At 48.0% G+C, this 17,594-nt stretch overlaps 6 protein-coding genes across 6 annotated transcripts; 3 read left to right on the top strand and 3 right to left on the bottom strand.

Annotated features, from left to right (window-relative positions):
- Nucleotides 1-1,371: 1,371 nt before the first annotated feature.
- FSUBG_8359 (uncharacterized protein) lies at nt 1,372-3,418 on the bottom strand (the record flags this gene model as incomplete). The annotated part of the gene is made up of 3 exons (XM_036686759.1): nt 1,372-2,184; nt 2,398-3,236; nt 3,277-3,418. 3 exons carry the CDS (start codon nt 3,416-3,418, stop codon nt 1,372-1,374), a joined length of 1,794 nt encoding a protein of 597 aa, XP_036536106.1.
- A 1,937-nt stretch (nt 3,419-5,355) lies between these two features.
- FSUBG_8358 (uncharacterized protein) lies at nt 5,356-6,933 on the bottom strand (the record flags this gene model as incomplete). Its single annotated transcript, XM_036686758.1, has 5 exons — nt 5,356-5,541; nt 5,598-5,835; nt 5,894-6,177; nt 6,584-6,738; nt 6,876-6,933. 5 exons carry the CDS (start codon nt 6,931-6,933, stop codon nt 5,356-5,358), a joined length of 921 nt encoding a protein of 306 aa, XP_036536105.1.
- A 1,368-nt stretch (nt 6,934-8,301) lies between these two features.
- FSUBG_8357 (uncharacterized protein) lies at nt 8,302-9,113 on the top strand (the record flags this gene model as incomplete). The annotated part of the gene is made up of 2 exons (XM_036686757.1): nt 8,302-8,428; nt 8,485-9,113. 2 exons carry the CDS (start codon nt 8,302-8,304, stop codon nt 9,111-9,113), a joined length of 756 nt encoding a protein of 251 aa, XP_036536104.1.
- A 1,995-nt stretch (nt 9,114-11,108) lies between these two features.
- FSUBG_8356 (uncharacterized protein) lies at nt 11,109-12,280 on the bottom strand (the record flags this gene model as incomplete). The annotated part of the gene is made up of 2 exons (XM_036686756.1): nt 11,109-11,692; nt 11,752-12,280. 2 exons carry the CDS (start codon nt 12,278-12,280, stop codon nt 11,109-11,111), a joined length of 1,113 nt encoding a protein of 370 aa, XP_036536103.1.
- Nucleotides 12,281-13,120: 840 nt separating this feature from the next.
- Nucleotides 13,121-14,134, top strand: FSUBG_8355 (uncharacterized protein; the record flags this gene model as incomplete). The annotated part of the gene is made up of 2 exons (XM_036686755.1): nt 13,121-13,190; nt 13,242-14,134. 2 exons carry the CDS (start codon nt 13,121-13,123, stop codon nt 14,132-14,134), a joined length of 963 nt encoding a protein of 320 aa, XP_036536102.1.
- A 637-nt stretch (nt 14,135-14,771) lies between these two features.
- On the top strand, nt 14,772-15,746 carry FSUBG_8354 (uncharacterized protein; the record flags this gene model as incomplete). The annotated part of the gene is made up of 1 exon (XM_036686754.1): nt 14,772-15,746. The coding sequence occupies one exon, from the start codon at nt 14,772-14,774 to the stop codon at nt 15,744-15,746; it is 975 nt and encodes a 324-aa protein (XP_036536101.1).
- Between the last annotated feature and the right edge of the window lie 1,848 nt (nt 15,747-17,594).

Here is a 17,594-nt window from a genome sequence, read left to right as displayed (position 1 = left end):
TTGAGATGTTTTTCAAGGTAGATATAGATGGAAAGTGCCTTTAAGAGCGTGAGAGATACGATATGACTCGGTGGTTGAGTCGTGATCTTGAGTGAAAAAGGTACGGGTTATGGTAAGACAGGGAACTGGTTGACTGAGTAGGATCAAGTGGTTCGGCAGGCGAGACGACTTTGGGGTTCTGTCGGAGTGTTGATTAACTGCGGTATGGGTCACCGAGAGGGTGGAAGACCACAGATGGTATGCGATGTGCGCGTGGTCGGAGAGGCGAGTGGTAGGAGATGAGGTTGAGGATGAGGAGGGAGAGATTAGGTGTGGAGAAAAGACCGGGAGAGCTGAGGAATCTCGGTGAATGAAAAGCACAGAGGGTTGCTTAGGGCCGTGCGCTACGATTGTTTATTATAAGCAATGGAACAGTGGCTACTGCTCTTCCAACCGACGCCCCGGCCCCTCGACTCTCAGTGTCAGAGACTCAGAGCCCTAATGACGCTGAGACCAGGTAGCATCGGATTTACGACCACTACGGCCTCTCATTCACCGTGGAAATCTTCTGGCACATCTATTAGTCTCTGCCAGTGCTTATCGCGGGCGTGAAAGTGGTTCACATGCCGCAATCTGTCTCCCAGGATTGCCATAGCCTCTACCCAGTCGGAGGGTCCCAAGCGCGTTTGTCGACGAGCATCAAGCGGCACTGGAAGACAGTCCCATCGACTACAGTTTCTCTGGGACTGACCCGGATGATGCCCAATCGTCATCACCAACATGGTCCAAGGCGGAAGAGGCCGACGGAGAGATTTGCTACGTATGAAACGACCTCACAAACTTATTATAAGTTGGTACTAGGGGCGGTGATGTTCTGGTCGTATAGTCAGTACATGACATCGTACAACGGGCTTAGGAACAAACGCAGAGAGAGTACTTGCTGGCCTGCACAAGTTTCCTACATCTTCACCTTGGCAGCACAGGTAGTCAGAAGTAATATCAATTCTGTAATTGGCGTGCAAAGAACCGACTTTTGTATGTTTCTGAGCTACATCCAACTTCATATGAGTTGAAATGGTCTTTGACATACTTGAACATCACCTGTTTTCGCCATGATTATGTATTGAGTTACAAAGCTCGACTAAGAGAGGAAGAACACCAATCTCTTTTTCCTTTTCATGTTCATACATACAATAAACTATGCACTGTCCAGTCCTTCAACTGAATATGATCTGGACATATCAACTATCAAACCCCCAAGCTACTTGTGAATGGCGTGACAGCCAGATTCCCACTCAATTATCTCTTTAGACAGCCATCTCATTCGAAACGGAATGTAGGGAATGAAAGACCTTGTTTCCGCAACCCGTGCCTAAACTTCCGGCACATTATCTATCTCTGACAGAGGGTGTAAGGGCCACGCGAACCCGAGTTCTGAATCTCTTCCAACGTATAGCGCACAGCGTTCCATGTCTTCAATAGTTGGTGTCTCCAGGCGGGATCTGATTCATCTACCGCTCGTACCTTGATCCACCCTTTAGGAGCGTCCGTACCCTGTCGGACAACCCAGACCTTGGATACAAACTGCGGGGTATGGTTGTGAAAAAGGGCTCTAGTCCCATTCTCTCCATAGTTACCCATAACTAGGGGCTCAACCTCGGTCCACGAGAGGGGCGCAAAGTAGGCTTCCTTACTTTCTTGAAAGTATTTGAATCCAGCCCAGAGCCCGCCAACTATGCCGTGGCTTCGCTCATATCCATACTTTCCGATATACGGGATGCTCCCAGGCCGGTCGGAAGGGTCAGTACCATCGAGGTGGCTGTCGTCACAAAAGTTGGGCGGAACACCCATCAAGCATCCCTCTGGTACTTCGTTGTGTAGTTCGCCAAGTCTGTGGTAGCGGTAAAAGTTGAACTGCCACTTGGTGCCAACATGGGCTGGATTTTCGTTGTTATCTTGAGGTCTAATTTGCGGAAGTCCATCCATCGTCCAGCTCTGCTTTGCGGCTGGAATTATCAAAGAATACTCCTCCAGCTTCGGGAGTTTGTCGAGCATCAAACCTGGAGAGCAGGAAACGCTTGAGTTACAGAAGCTCTCAAGGGTTCCCTGAGGATTGAAGTAATGAAAATTGGCCTCGAATAACTGCAGTCTGCGCACAGGGAGCGGCGCACAAAAGCCGTTCTTATCCTTAAAGATGGGAAGTTCCTGATCAATGTGGAATATTCGCAGTATGTCGGCTTTTAAGTTGATGTGGAAAAGAACAGGTATGCTTGGGCAAGAGCTATACCGGTAGCGAATAGCTTCAACTGAATTCGTAGTCTTTACCAAGTGATACATACCCCGAGACGTCAATTTGAGAGCTAGAAGTGAGTCTTCGGATGTACAGTGGATGTTTCTGAACACTCGCCACTGTCTCACCTCCCATTCGACTGTCGGTGTGACCTTGGGTGAAGTTGCAACTTCGATGATAAGGAGTTGTATTTCTCGAGGGAGCTTCTGAAATGGAAAGGCTTCTACCGCTGAATGGTTGGTAGATTCATACCAGGGATGATGGCAACGGACTGTCGTGTACCCTAACCATACCTCAGAGGTTTGGGTGACATCAGGGTCTTCGCCTTCTCCAGACCGCTGTTGGATAAGGAAAAACATGAAAACAACTGCTCGGTACAGATCGTCGAGACTATACTTCCCACAGACCGTCACATCATCCGGACCTGGCTCGGGGTATCCAAGCGGGAACCGACGAGGATAAGAGTCCGTACGCTTATATCTTGCACCCTGATGCCATTCTACGGGGGCAAATAGAAGAATTTGCAAAGCAGAAGCAAGGATAAATACTTCCTTCCGATCTTCATAGAAGCCTGCTCGCACGGATGGAAGCAGTTTCGGTTCGGTGATGAGAGTAGCAAAAGTATCGAACCAATCGCGCCCCTTTCGGTAAAGCAGGTAAAAAGTCAAAATGTCTCCTGCGCAAAGTGCACTTTTGCTATAGGATGCTTTACCATAGAATACCAACTCGTCAAGCTTTGAAAGATGCTCGTTCAGTTCTTTATTGCCATCATTTGGCCCACAAGCAAAAGAACTGCCATCGTACTCTCGAATCTTTTCCGTAAAGTTGTCTGATACAAACACATCGATGGCAGGCCCCACGATACCTGGTAGGACACTATTGGTATAAGAGATGAAGTCAGCCTCGCTGGCAAATGACAGGTAGTTGGCGGCAAGTTTGGGAGATTTTGTGCCGCGAAAATGATAGGCTATCAAAACTATGAATTATACGAAGCTCTTTTGGCAGACACCCATTGTGATTGGGATCAAAGGATGCGATGTCGAAATGGGTTTCAGGATGCACGATCGGATAGTCGGCAGTGCTATGAGTTTCAGCGAGCCCCTGACCCTGGGGGCCGAGGCTGTCGGGTCCGATTTCTTGCGAGGCCATTTTTTTCGATATTGACGTGGTACAGGTATGGTTGTCGATATCTGTGGTGCATGTGCAAAGGCTACAGCATGCCAAGATATTAATCGTTAGCTTTGATCTCTACACGTCCAACAGTCCTCGCAAAGTCTCGTACCTGTTGTTGATAAGACTCGGTGATGCTCAGGCGTTTTCAAGATCCTGATTTGCCTGAGCCCTGGGCCTTGGAGAATACCAGACGGCTCAGTGGCTGAATCAAATGTTGAGCCAAGCTGCCCAGAAGCTGCGAGGCACGTTATCGGCAGGGCAAAATGAGGTATGGAATGAGAACTGGTGGTGGCGGAGATGGCAGGAAAATGCGGATGGTTGCAAGGTGAAGAGTAGAGAATAGGTGATTGGGGCTGGAGAGAGGCAATAGGGAGTCGAGACAGTGGATACCTCAGCAACATGCAGCAAGTGCTTGATCATGGTGGGGTCAAATCCAGCTGACAGTGGTCCCTTGCGCGCAATGTCAGTGCCTCAGGGCTCAGGTTACCTAGTAGTTTTTCGCTTTAGGTGGCAGCTGATGTGTTCCTACGAGTCAGACCTTAGCGAGAGAGCAACTTCAGTAAGTGGAACGCCACCTCCTCTTCAAGGGCTGCTCCCTTTATGGAACATCTTTTAGTTCGTTATGCAAGAAGCATTCGTATTCAAAAGGGCTTCCCGAGTTCTGTTACACTTGTTCGGGTCGCTGAACGTGACCTACTCCACACACGAACAATATCCGAGACTGGAAAGACATCTCCAAGGTTTTCTGTTCAATGCAATAATAGCGGCTGAACTCTAGACAGCCCTTTCATTAGCATTAAGAATAAGCTTTCAAGCCACTACGAGCTCATGGAGTCGTTAAGGCCAACCCCAGTGCTAGATGGGGGGTTGGCAATTGAAGTCGGCAGGCCCTTGGTCAACTGCAAGGTTTGTTCGCACTCTGATCTCCATTCCCAAGAGCCAGTCAACTTAGTAGCACCAGATAAATCTTCACCGCGGCGTTCTATCTTACAATAGTAGGATTAAATGCAACTCTTGTCCAGCTGCATTCTTTTCTTTCGGTCTCTAGCCCTTTGCGCTTTCAAACAGATTCAGCACCGCGAGGATCGGTGCTTTGTAACAGTATCTCTCACGTTAATGAGGGAACCTTTTGATAGGTATTGGCTAAACTAGATGTATGCCTCTAGCTATATAAGATAAAATTGGTGTTTCAGGGGTAGAAGATTTGGGGCTTTCAGAAGGTCAGGGCGATATTGAGTTTATGAATCAATCAAAAGGTTATAAAATTCATTGGGATGACTGTTATCGATGATTCAACCTTCGATTATTTACCTATCGACATAAAAATTATTGCGAGCCTCTGGGAAAGTTACCAAGTATAGTAAAGCTACCTCTGAAAACATCACTGTTTGTGTCTCCCTGATGTATAGCTTGAAGGAGGACCAGGAGACCAACTCGGAGAAGACACTCCAGCCGAAACAGGGGTCTTCTTACCAACTCCATATTGCGGAAGCTCGCTCAGGCCATATCCATTTCCGTGCTATTATGCAGGAAGCTCCGTAGGAGGTTCTTGTGAAATGGAGATGGATTGGTGAGGACCTATGTGGTGCGGGCTCACGGGCTCAGATACATGGCCCTAATATCCTGTCGATGTGAGCGGACTGACTGTGCTGGGAGGATGTATCAAGTTTCCTCAATTGCCCTAGTATTGAGTTTATATCATTGAAGACTGGTGTTTCTCTTCACGACGGCGGTTGATTTTCTTGCCGATCTAGAAACATATGAGCAGAGAAACCGCTAGCCCTACAGCACCGCCGATGGCAATGCTAACGGTGACACTAATAGACAGCTTCGAATCAGTGCTGTGTGCCTCTGTTGGCTTCGGCGACATGTACCTGTCGTGGATGGGATCAATCGTGTTGGAGGACGCTCTGCTATTCCGGGCCTACGTCCCAGCAAGCCTTGGAGCGGCTTGTTACCTCATGGAATCTATCCCTGGTGGCCACCAGCTCCACAGCCCCTTTCTTGTTTCCACCTGTGATGTTGTACGCATCGACTAGCTCGACTTTATTAGTGATGTTGGGATTATAGATAGCCCAGTACGTTTCGTTGTTGCCCGCCTTTTTGTTCGTTCCAATCCACAAATTGTGCATTGACCTGACCAAGCGTCATACACTGGATCGCAAGCGTTTGTGTCGGTGTAGGTAGCCTCCGATGACAAAGAGTTGCGACATGTGTTGGACTTGTTGCATGGTGCGCTGTAGTGATCGTACTCTGGTGGGAGGGTAGCATTTCCGCGATGGCCAGGGTATGCCTTCACCCAGATGAACGATTGGAGGGTCAGGATGTAGGTGGCGTTGAACAAGGTTGCTTTGATAACGGGTGTTTGCACGCTCAATCCTCCCCAGAGGTATCTTTGACGATGTGAGCACATGATCCTGGTGACGGAGAAAACAAATTTGTTTGACTTACATGCTGAAGGAAGGATTGTCTTGCACCCACGCCACATCGACACAGAACTGACGCCTGTTCTGTGATATCTCACCAGTCGTCTTCTGGTTTGACCAAGAGTTTCGCTTGGCATCAAAGACGAACACTTCGTCAAATGCCTGAGGAGCCTCAGTGTTGTTCCCATAAGGGTCAAAAATACCTCCAAGGTACACAAGGAGGCCGGGAGAGTCACCGGCAGGTATCCAGACCATAACACCTTGAGCTCTAGGCGGTTCGATGAGACTAGCCGCCTGCGTGAACTTTGCCTAGTCGTAGGAGTACGTGTAGAAATTGAAGCTCATGGTTCGGTCATCGGTCCATCCGCTCATCAAGGAATTGGGTCAGATCAAATTATGCAGGGTGAGAGCCCTAGATAACTATGGGCAGCTAATAAAACTCCATTCACATCATCCACTCATGGAGGTGTTGCTTATCCATCATCCGAGGTAGAAGCCCCTGCTGGTCTCCTAGACACCGACACTAGCGCCGTAGGAGGCGACCTTTGGTGGGGGGTTATTTCGGGCCCAAAGTCGTCCCATTTGTCGAGGATGTCATAGCCGATGAGACTGCAGGGCTCTTGTGAGAAACTGTGGTTCTATTCGCCGCCGTAGAGGTGGAATCGCTTGTTGACGCTTTCGCTCCGGAAGGCTCCGCCGTGTACGTTCGGAATACTGTTGTATCGGGGTCAGCATATCTGGAAGAGGAGCAACGAGAAGAGGATGGGTCGCTGTACCTGTCGTTCTTGCTTAGGTTGATATTTAGGTTTGACCAAAGATCACCGCCGCGTTCGACGAGGTTGTTGAGATCGTGGTATGTGAGCCAGGTATCTAGAGTAGAGTCTAAGTTGTGAGCTAGATGTGTTATTCGCAGTTGAGACTTGTGGCTGAGAGCTTAAATCATCGGACAGAACTTAGTAGAGTCAGTGACCAAAATAGCTTGTCTGCAAACCTCTGGGTCGACGTACTGGAGTAAATAATTCTCGTGAGTTTGCTGGAAGTCATCAAAGTTGGCCCATCCGCCATCGATGTAAAGCTTATCGTCAATGACCGTTGTTTGGTGAGCAAATCATCGGCAAAAGCCATCTTTGGGGTTCTTGGCGGTGTTCAAGCGGACGGTGCCAAGCAGAGCAAGTATAGCTTGAGTGCATATGAACTCAATTTGCTTGCGTATAAAGGTCTCCGTGGCATGTTGTAGTAGAGTCACAGATGAAATGCGGAGGCCCCGTAATATGGAGACTCAACGTCATGTTCACACATCAGGAGGAGTCTCTCATCCTTATGAGCCTCCTTCTCATGTCTGTCTTCCTTCGGGTAGGAACCACGGTCCGTATATTTGAGGGGAAGTCGGCGCCAATGGGTATTCTAGATGGTGATAGCGCATTTCAGCCAACAAGCGGTCTCTTGATGAAGAGTTTCTTCTATCCAAGGCTATCGAAAGCGGCACTCGAATTGACGCAAGCTGGATAGATCGTCCTGGTTCTGGGCTCGATCGACGTCGACTACAGTTGGGATGTTGCTGTCCGAGTTGATACGGCGTGCCTCGCTGATCAACAAGTTGGCGGCGAACAATGATTCCTAGTGTCCAGTTGCTTCATCTTGTTTCTTTTGTCATCCTCCGACAACTTCGATGTTCGTTTGGCTGGTGTTCTGGAGGCGAACTTGTTGTTCAGCATCCTCTGTCACACGGGACATCGTGGAACACGGACGCTGTACGCTAAGTTCTGTATACCAACTGACGGATACGAAATAGTCGTGACACGAAAGGTGCCAATCGCATTGGGATTCGGGGAAGCAGAATATACCGATAACAAACGACATGGCCTAAGCCCGCTGTTAATAACAAAGGAAAGAAATCTTTGCGGAAGCTTCTGCGTGCGCACAACTGTACAAACAAGCACAAAAGAGTGAGCCTAGTCTTGACTATAGGTGATGTGGTTATCAAGCGCAGCAGAATCGTCAAATCACAGTAAGTAATGTTCAGGGAATATTAGTGGGGCAGGGAGCTGCCCTCACCGGAACGCCACACAGTTCAGCTTCTACAGCGACTTTACGTAGAAAGCAAGGCGATCGCTTCGTGTAACTACGTGCCCATTTCTGGCCCTACTCGGGGCTAGCTCGGAAAGAAGACAATGCAGTGCCTACGTACTCTTTACCTCTCAATCCTCTCCTTCTCAACTGCATGCTTCCCGTATCACTTATCAGCGGCCCGGCGAACCTTTCTGCCAGGAACTTTTGTTTCGGCCACTGTCCCATGCCCGCGCTGCGTCGCCGATCCAGCCAGACTGATCTATGGCCCTTCCTACCCTCCAAGGTCAAGATCGTCTCCTTCTTCCGCCACTCATGAACAACTGACAATCCATTGTTGCGTTAATCGTGAACTGGGACATTCTCATGGATACCAACAAGATTTCCGGTGAAGGTGCTGAGGATATTGAAGTTCCTGTCGAAGACCCTAATCCGTACTCTGAGTTTTTCACTCCACGCCATGAACCTTTTGATGATGATCCTGTGGAGGTTGGTAAACTTCACTCCATATTCTACAATAAGTCCCATTCCCTAATATTCTAATTTCAGCCCGCCATTCCGCCCTCCTGGAGTTGCTGACGAAAGGACCCAGGGAAGGAACCAGCAAGGTGAACATTGTATCACCGCGTGAGACACCAAAGGAATGGCTTCAGAGGCTCACCACAGTCGACTTTGCAGACCCTTCTACTATAAACAACCTTCGCTCGGACCTAGTCATCAACAACGTCGCAGACTTTGATCTAGTTACCAACGGTGAATCTGACTTTACTGTGTCACCATTTCCTGGAGCTCTGACTGTGGATGATATACCGCCTAAGGAAGAAGAGGCGATTTTCTCTTCGTATCTTGCCAGCGATCATCCGGGTCTGTTGTGTCTCGAGGGTGGCAGTCAGACCGATATCCTTGCTGATTATCGCGTCAACGAGACACCCAAACAATCAGCGGCTGGTTTCCCCCTTCCTTCTGTCGTGCTTCCGATCGGGCGGTTACAGAACTGGTGCAAGGACAAGGCTGGCATCTCATACTCAGGTGATACTGACTATGTCCTCGTCATCGATGCCGTCGCGGATGCGCACCCTCTCTGGCTAGTTTTCGACCGGAAAGTTAGAAGCATCGGAGAAGGGCAGACCTACGTCAAGCCAGAGACAGTCCAGCTTGTATTGAGCGGGATAGAATAGAATTTTGACGCGGCCCAAGCCCAAGTGTTGCTGAGTGTCCAAGACTAGATCCAATCCTATGGCACCCTCGATTTTATACAATTGCGGGATTCTTTTCAACAGACTGGGATAACAGCAGAACTCACGGCCAGAAACCTGACTTTCAGGGATGGAAAAAGATATTCGAGCAAGTAAATGTAAGCAAAGGGGAGAGATAAAAGGATAAGGAGAGACACACAGAGAGAAAGAGAAGGACAGATAGAGTAACAGAGAGTAGCAGAGGACGACAATATATTTCACATTCCCTTCAATACTTGCCGGACGTGTCTGCTTAATGCAGTCCATCCTGGTTCATCCTGGTTCAGCTGCTGACAAAAGAAGTGTGCAAAAGCCTTCGCGCAGCTCCACTTCGTCCATGGTTCCCTCCCATCTGTTTTACAATTCTCATCCGCCTCCAGACTCCGAACAACCTGGATTACTGCATATCTGAACAGTGCTTGACAGCGAGTGTATCGGTCCCCGGGCTTAAAATTGTGACAGTAGGAGGGTGAGGCGAGCTCATCTTCGTGATCAAAAGATCCAGGGGGGTTACGATGAGGCTAAACAGAAGCAAAGGCTGTTGCGAGTACTGGTCATAAAGGATGTTGCTCGATCTGACAATTTGGCGCAGTTGTACTTTGACAAAATTGTGACGGCGGCTGTCACGAAGCTCCTTTGCGAAGTTGTTCATCTCGCCAAAGATTTTCCAATAGTCTGCTAAAAAAAAAAAAAAAGCCCAGACGAATATCGGACTTGCACTTGTTTTCATGCCTAGACACGCAAAACCAGCTTTGGGAATGCAATTCGCAGGGAAAATGGCACTCTTTACTTTAATCTTCGGGTCTGCTTGGAAGAGGGCCTCTGTAATATCTTTGGTCAGTGCATTGGTGGTTATGTTTGCGTGAAAGAATGCATGCCGTGGTCGTCTCATTGTTCACGAGTCGTTACGACTCTGAGTAGAAGCTCAAGTGGGCTGAAGGCAGGAACCTTGAACCGAAGATTGTTCTTGTAGTTGTGTGAGAGTGAGGACTCATAGACTTGCTGAATCATTCTTGTAGTGGTCGAGTACCCGCGGAATATACGCTGTGCCAATACAAGTGCATCATGCAGGCGCGAATAAAGCTTGTCTGTCGCAACATTTACAGCAAACAAGCGCTAGACCTCGCCCGCACTTGGTATCACGACAAGAAGGTTGTTTCGCCGAGCTTCTTGCTTGTATCTTACGCATCCAGGCACCTTTGCGATGGGGACATTCAAGCAAAAAGTCAAACGGGGCGGCTCGTATCAGGAACGTATAGCTTCGTATCGAAACAGGTGTTGCTGACTCAGACTCGAACTGGTGGCTGTCTTTTGGAGCGCTCCCGAGCCTGAACAGGTACAAGCCGCAAGTCCAGATGTCGAGACCCCTGAGAGTAATGGATCGAATATGGTGCCAGTAATTTTGCATCGTGTTGTAAAGTGTACATCAGTTGTGTGACACGGTTAAAAGGTCAAAAGAGGCTTAAGCCCCAGCGAGCAGTTATCCCATAGTTAGCAAATATGGACGATATAGTCAGTAAGTTAGTTCAACGAAGTCACTGTGATCTATTTGCAATGGATATTGATGCTGCTTTGCGGTGGGGTTCTTTCACAGGCGATATAGCGCCTATATTCTACAGGCACATCGTGTTTTGACCGTCATCCTGTCAGAGACATGTATATACTACGGAAGCCTCCTCATTGCCACTTGAAGCGAGGGTCGTGCAGCCTGAAGTGATGCACGTGTGTTCACTTCCGGTATTAGCACGCAGGTACCTCAGAAGAACTTTCTTGAATGAGTGCCTCAGTAACTGGACAGCTGTTGCCTTTGATCTTTCTGTAATGGGAGCAAAGAAGATAAAATACGTAGTATAACTAACTAACATTAAAAGAGAGACTGATAGCCCAAATTTCTTGACAGTCAAGGTTTCCATTAGATATTTGCTGACATTTTCATCTTCAATGTCTGGTGAACTTGGCGTGACCCCGGCCCTCCAAAGCTCGGCAATAGAAGTGAGCGTAGGTCTCTGCGCAGGTAAAGCCAAGGTATATTTGAGACGCATTTCTCTCTTTTTCCTTGACGTTGTCGGGGACTTCATATCTAAAGAGTACCTGACAGCGCATACACCGAGCCTTGGGCTGGAAAGATGGGCACTCAAAGGGTGTCGCGACGTCGTGCAGATGAGAGAAATAACCCGGCGGGTTTTCAATAAGACTTGCGAGCTCTTTAATCTTCTCATTTTTCTCTGGGATGCTCTCAAACCGTCGCTGAACAACATCACTCCATTTTTTGATGCATTTGACATCCTTACTACCTCCCTTCACAGCCTTGGTGATGTCGTTGCGACGCCTATGGCGTAGTTTCAAGACAAATTCATGGAGCTTCTTGAAGCCACTCCAATAATCTGCTGAAGCGGAAATGCTGTATACAGGATCACCGTTTGGTGAGATACCTATACAGAGGAAGGTGGTTCTAGGCAGGCCATCCCTGACACCTCGAGACTTGGCTATCTTGAGACTGCGGTATTCTTCGCAGAGATGCTCTGGTATTATATCTTATTAGTCATGTGTGCTTCTCATCATGGGTGCGCTTCAAACTCACCAAGGCTATCCCATCTCTGACGGGCCGCTACAATCCTCATAAGTAGCTCAATTGGAGCGATTGGTGTAATATGGACCATTTTCTGACTTCTTGATACAAGAAGACTTTCCAGACTCTCCAGACTCTCCAGCGGCTTCAAATGATGAGCCCGTCGAAAAATGTTTAGTGCTTTCTGAGCCTCCCCAATAGCTTCAACCAGATCCATCATCGCGTCCGCGTACCCATTGAACATTTTATTATATCTCTTGGTCTCTGTCTTCCGCCCCAGAGCCGTTAGAATGCCGTATAACGGCCCGTAGTAGAGGAACGAGGCGATGGTGATTAGGTCGCAAGCATCATCAATTGTTGGGACGTCAATATTGGTGTAAAGGTTAAGCTGGGCTTCCAAATCATACATCATCAAGGTAAGGGCCGTGGCCCCTTGTCGACATGTAAACACCGACTTCTGTGTCACGTCTTCGTCCGCAGACCACCAGGAGTCCAATGAGGTCTCAAAAGTTGGCCTTGATCCTTCGCGGAAAACCGGCATGTCTGCGCAGATTGTCAAGGTGAAAAGAAGAGAGGAATTAGGACGTGGTGGAAGTTTGAATGGCTAATTTGGAGTCTGGATGGTACAGAAAGGCTGAGGACGTTGACCTGGTAAATAATTACAGGAAACACCCCTCGGATTTCGATTAGATTCCCCAGTACTTGAATACCGTCCTAACTCGTCCTTCTTGGCCTCGCATTGGTCATTCAGAACGCTGTCACGCGTGATACGGAACTCTTGTATCTCCAGGTACATCTTGGCTCAATCCACACCCAACAAACCCAAACCTTGCGATTCTCTCTAACACCCCTCGACCTCCATGTCTCTTTATTAGTCAGTGCGTCATTCGGAACAATGTAAAGAGGGAGGAGATCCCTTGTGCCACCACACCCCTATTTGTGGCTCCGTTCAGAACAGGTCATAATGAATTGAGGCCGTACTCGTCATATCACACCGCTTCCTTGTCTAACGCACGAACCACTCCAAGCCGGCCCGGTCATGGCTTCGAAAAGAATGTTTGTTTTGGACCACCCCACCATCCCAGGCTTGCAGGCTTTGCTACATCGCCGATCGAGGCTGATGTGATCGTGATTCATCCAGCTACTTGGGGGGCTAAGTGAACTCGTCCTGCACTACTCGTTCTAGCCAATGAGAGCCATTTCTGAGTTCTAGCACAGATCGAAAGTCGATGCCTGGCCAATTCTGCCTGGTCAAATGATTACCCGCCCAACTTTCCAACACCCAGCTTGCCTCTCTCATCATCTCATCAACGACATCTTGGGCAGGCAAGCATTACTTTCACCAAAATCTTAGAAGTCCTTCTGGTACAACCTATTCGCGATGGATGACAAAAAGACTCCCGAAGAACGTCCTGAGGATATTGGAAGCGTTGTTGAACAGCTTCCTGATTGTGAGTTTCCTCTCGCTGCTCTGCCGTAAGCAAAATTTGCTAATTTGGTAGTCTCAGCGTTCCCTTCTCTCTATCTGACTCAACTGAGAGTAACGATGAGACCAGAACACGGCCAACCCATGACCCTGCTTCAGTACCTGGAGAAAGATCCTGTCAAGAAACTTACAACCCAACACCAGACACCAAAGAAATGGCTCGAGAACCTCACTACAGTCGACTTCAGAGACCCTAACTCCATTATCAACCTTCAATTCGACTTGGCTGAGTATAATGTAGGGAATATCATTCTCTGCACTAATGGCAAAGACGCCTTTGCTGTTTCGCCATATCCTGGAGCTATGACCGTGGACGATACGCCTGCCCTGAAGGACTCCGATGTTCATCCAGGTCTACTCTCTCTCGAGTTTGTGGATGATCCTGAAAATCTTTCCGTTTCTGAGCCCGGCGAGAGTGCCAAATCATCAGAAATCGGTCAACCACTTCCTTCTCTGGTAATGCCCATTGGACATTTTCTCAAAGGATATATAACAGAAAGCGGCATTATGGATTTAGATGACACCAACTACGTCCTTGTTGTCGATGCTGTCGCATCTGCACATCCTGTTTGGCTGATTTTTGATCGGAATGCTAAAGATATGTTCGAGGAGGAGGAGGAAGACGACAAGGAAGACAAAAAAGGAGGCGACGGAAAAGACAACAACAAGGACATCCATCCCGACACAGTTGAGTTGGTTTTCGATGGGACAGAGAGGAATTTTGATGCTGCCCAAGTGTTGCCAAGCATCCAAGATTGGTTCGAGTCCTATGAGAACCTCAGTGTCACTCAGATTCGGGACTCCTTTCGAAAGACAGGGTTGACTGGAAAGATCAAGGCTAGGGAGGTTACTGCCGGGGATGCCAGTGTACTCTGGAACAAAGATACCACTGCTGACAAGAACAAATAGACTGTTCTTCAGTGATCAAGTCTTCACTACAGGCCACCAGAGAGTTATGGGGACAAGGAGATCTTGATGCCGCCTTGGGAATTGTGTGGTTGTCGGCTTTTGTCGCATTTCCATAGTTAGGGATAAATTGATCTCAACGTGTTCTCTTTGACAAACTTTGAGCACCTATGAATGTGTTCTCAGCTAATCCCCATCGCATTTCACTTTGTCCACAAGACTGCACTCGTTGAACAAGTGAACATCCATACACCACCATGCGGTTTTTCATTTCTCCCCGCTAAAGCAAACACCAGCATGAGGGAAGCTGTTGGAAACAAAAAGAGGGGTAAGACCCAGGTAACTGACAGTGCAACGAAATCGCTACCCTCCATACCGATACCAGATTTTGTGCCACTGGCACCGAAACAAGTAGCGCGCAGCTTGACCGACTGCCACTGTTGATTCACCGACCAAACACGCACTGTGACACCGGCAAACCGCCCCCAAGCCCAATAAATTGAGGGCGTGGTCCAAAGTCTCCCCATTCCACAAACTCACCAACTTCCATACACCCACCTTTCCATCATCAGCATACCAGACAATACTATCGCAGTTACCCAAGCCCTCTAGCCAGAAACACATCCAACCAGGTCGCAAGATGGTCGCCACTGAGCTTTCCATGGAACGCGTTGCGGAGATTAAGAAAGCAGTTGGTGATTCTCTCAAGAGTAAGCCCTCCTTCCCAAGTACACTTTCTGAACTGCATTCAGCTGACCCTATTACCCCAGTGTCTCCAGCCGAGTACCTCGCGAAGTTGAAACATGAAACTGGCAGTGAAGAACTCGTGGATCAGTATCTGAAGAAGGCATGCAAGTTGGGCAGACAATGGCCCCGTGTCTCAGCAGAGGAATGGCTCAAGCAGCTTACTACAATGGACTTTAGAGATGTCGCTGCTATTGGTAAACATCACTTTGGCTTGACACTCTATAGCGTGCGTCGATTTGATCTCGGCACCGATGGCGAGGATACCTTTGCAGTCGAAACAGATCCTGATGCTCTGTTTACGCTGGAAGCGACGCTCCCACCACTAACGCCCTCCGCAGACATTGAGACTGGCGACTATCATATCCACCCTGCCTTGATCTCTCTGCAGAAGGTTGAGGTTTCCCCTTCTCCCCCTGATCCGGAGCCTTCCAAGACCGACACAGTCACAGCTTCCGGTCGATCACTTCCTTCTCTAGTCATGCCTATCGGACAGCTACAGAAGAAGTCTAAGGAAGAGGACTATGACGACTACGAGGACGATGACGACTACGAGGACACTGGCTATTCCCTCGTCATTGACGCCACCAAGATTAACCATCCTGTCTGGCTGATCTATGACCAAAACCCGTACGATGAGATGGGTGACCGACAAGTGGTCAACCCTGACAAGCAGCCCCTGGTCTTCAAGGAACTTGGAAAGAACTTTGATGCTATGATGGTTATTCCAAGTCTCCAATCGTGGCTTACGAACTACGGAAATCTCAACTTCGCTCATATGCTGAAGGATATGCGGGCAACAAACATCACAGGACCAATCCAGGCGAAGTGGCTTGCCCTTTCGGCGGCTGAAAAGATTCTCAGCGAGTAGATGTCTTCTACATTTCTGTTTCTGGGTACAGAAGAGAGCGGTCAGAATAGGGGGATGATATAGCGTATTATTGGCACGTTTTCAGCCGGCTCGGCAGCTTTCAGCTTTTGCACACGACGCTCCCCGGTGTCATCACTGTGCAAGAGCATGGATGCAGTAGCACACTCTGTGACGGTTTGTTGTGGCGGGGTTTCGCGGTCTAGTTTTGCTCGGTCCTGGCTGAGAAATGGGGATATGATGTTTCTTGAAGATTCTCACTCACGGGAATTAAATTGTCAAAGATTATATAGTTAAATGTTTTCCCATTTTATTACTTCCGGGGTGAACACTGATGCACTGTTTGTCGTTCTGCTTAGCGCCCCAGCCCGCACTCCCCTCCACTTGCACGACTTGCAGGGCTTACGTTCAGTATCGGAACTTTTGCGAAGCGAGGGCGGGGTATCTTTGTGTCACAGTGAAAACCTGAATCTCGCCCTCGACTTTTCTCAGCGCCACGAATCCCTCCACCTTCCTGGACATCACATCTGGGCGGCCTCACAACTTCATCCTAGTTGCACGGATCTTAGGCGGTTTAAACCCACCATTTACATCGATCTCCGGGTCAAAATCTTTGTGGAAGCAAAGTGAGGTTCTTCGTGTCATCAGCTTCTCATTTATGGTCTCTCATGGTCTCATCTGCGACAGGTCGATGACCAGTTGAAGTAATATCCATCACACCATACCTTATCTATCACACCGTATCACTCCCCGCCCCGATCTCATCTCGTTGACAGGCAGTGGCAATCACTCTCCCCTGCCTCCCACGTACGTCTTCCATCATCCCGCCTCCAAACGTATGTTCCCCCACTGGTACATACCACCCGGTCATTCTCTCCTCCTCAACTGAGTTGTTGTCAGGAAAATCTCAGAGAATACTCCTGAAATCACCCAAAGCCTAATATCGAAACCAGGCAAAGAAGATGGCTACTCCACCACTTTCCGACGAGAGATTTGCGGAGATTAAAAATGCTCTCGGTGATCCTTTTGCCGGTAGGAGACCCCTCTTGGCAAACTTTCTCAAGTGCCGTAAAGCTAATCGCATCTATCCAGTACCTCCAAGCGTTTTTATGCGGAACCTCGAGATCAAAACAAACAAAGACAAGAGTCTAACAAAGTTCTTAGACAAAGCATCCATAGGGGACAAAAAATCCTAACGTCTTTCACTAAAGGAATAGCTTAAGCAGCTTACTATAGTTAACTTCTTAGACCCCTTTACTATAACTAATTACTAATTAAACCTAACCTTTTACCTTTAAGGCTAATTTAATCTTATTACTAATAGTAATATAAATACCTTTACTATTATACTATATATTAGAGTACTATTTATAAAGGAGGTCTCTTAATATAACTCTTTATCCCAGGCCATATTTAAGGACTTGGATCCCTATCCTTTACTAGTTTCACTTTAGATCGGTAAATCGCCCCGGACTTATCCCATCTTCGAAACTCCAACGGGCATCGTACTATCAGCTTCCGGCTAACCTTTTCCTTCTTTTGTATTACCTGTCAAGCAGTTATAAAAGAAATTGAGTATAAAGATAAGCAAGATCTTCCTTAGTACTGACTATATCCTTATTATTAATACTATTATGGCTAAGTATCCTGTATAGTTAATATATGATCGGAACCCGCTGGATGACTTTAATAAACGAGAAAGAGTTGACCCGGATGAGCAACCCCTTGTTTTTAACGGACTTAGAAAGAACTTTAATGCTGTCCAAATCTTCCCAAGTATCCAAGTTTGGATTGATTCCTATGAAGACCTTGACCCCGAGGTATTTCAGGACGCTATGAAGAAGACAGGCA

This window comes from Fusarium subglutinans, assembly GCF_013396075.1.
Source record: "Fusarium subglutinans strain NRRL 66333 chromosome Unknown NRRL66333_c0000114, whole genome shotgun sequence".
NCBI classification, from domain to species: Eukaryota; Fungi; Ascomycota; class Sordariomycetes; order Hypocreales; family Nectriaceae; genus Fusarium; species Fusarium subglutinans.
Note: the sequence above shows the minus strand (reverse complement) of the source record. Positions and strands in the feature narration are given on the sequence as shown.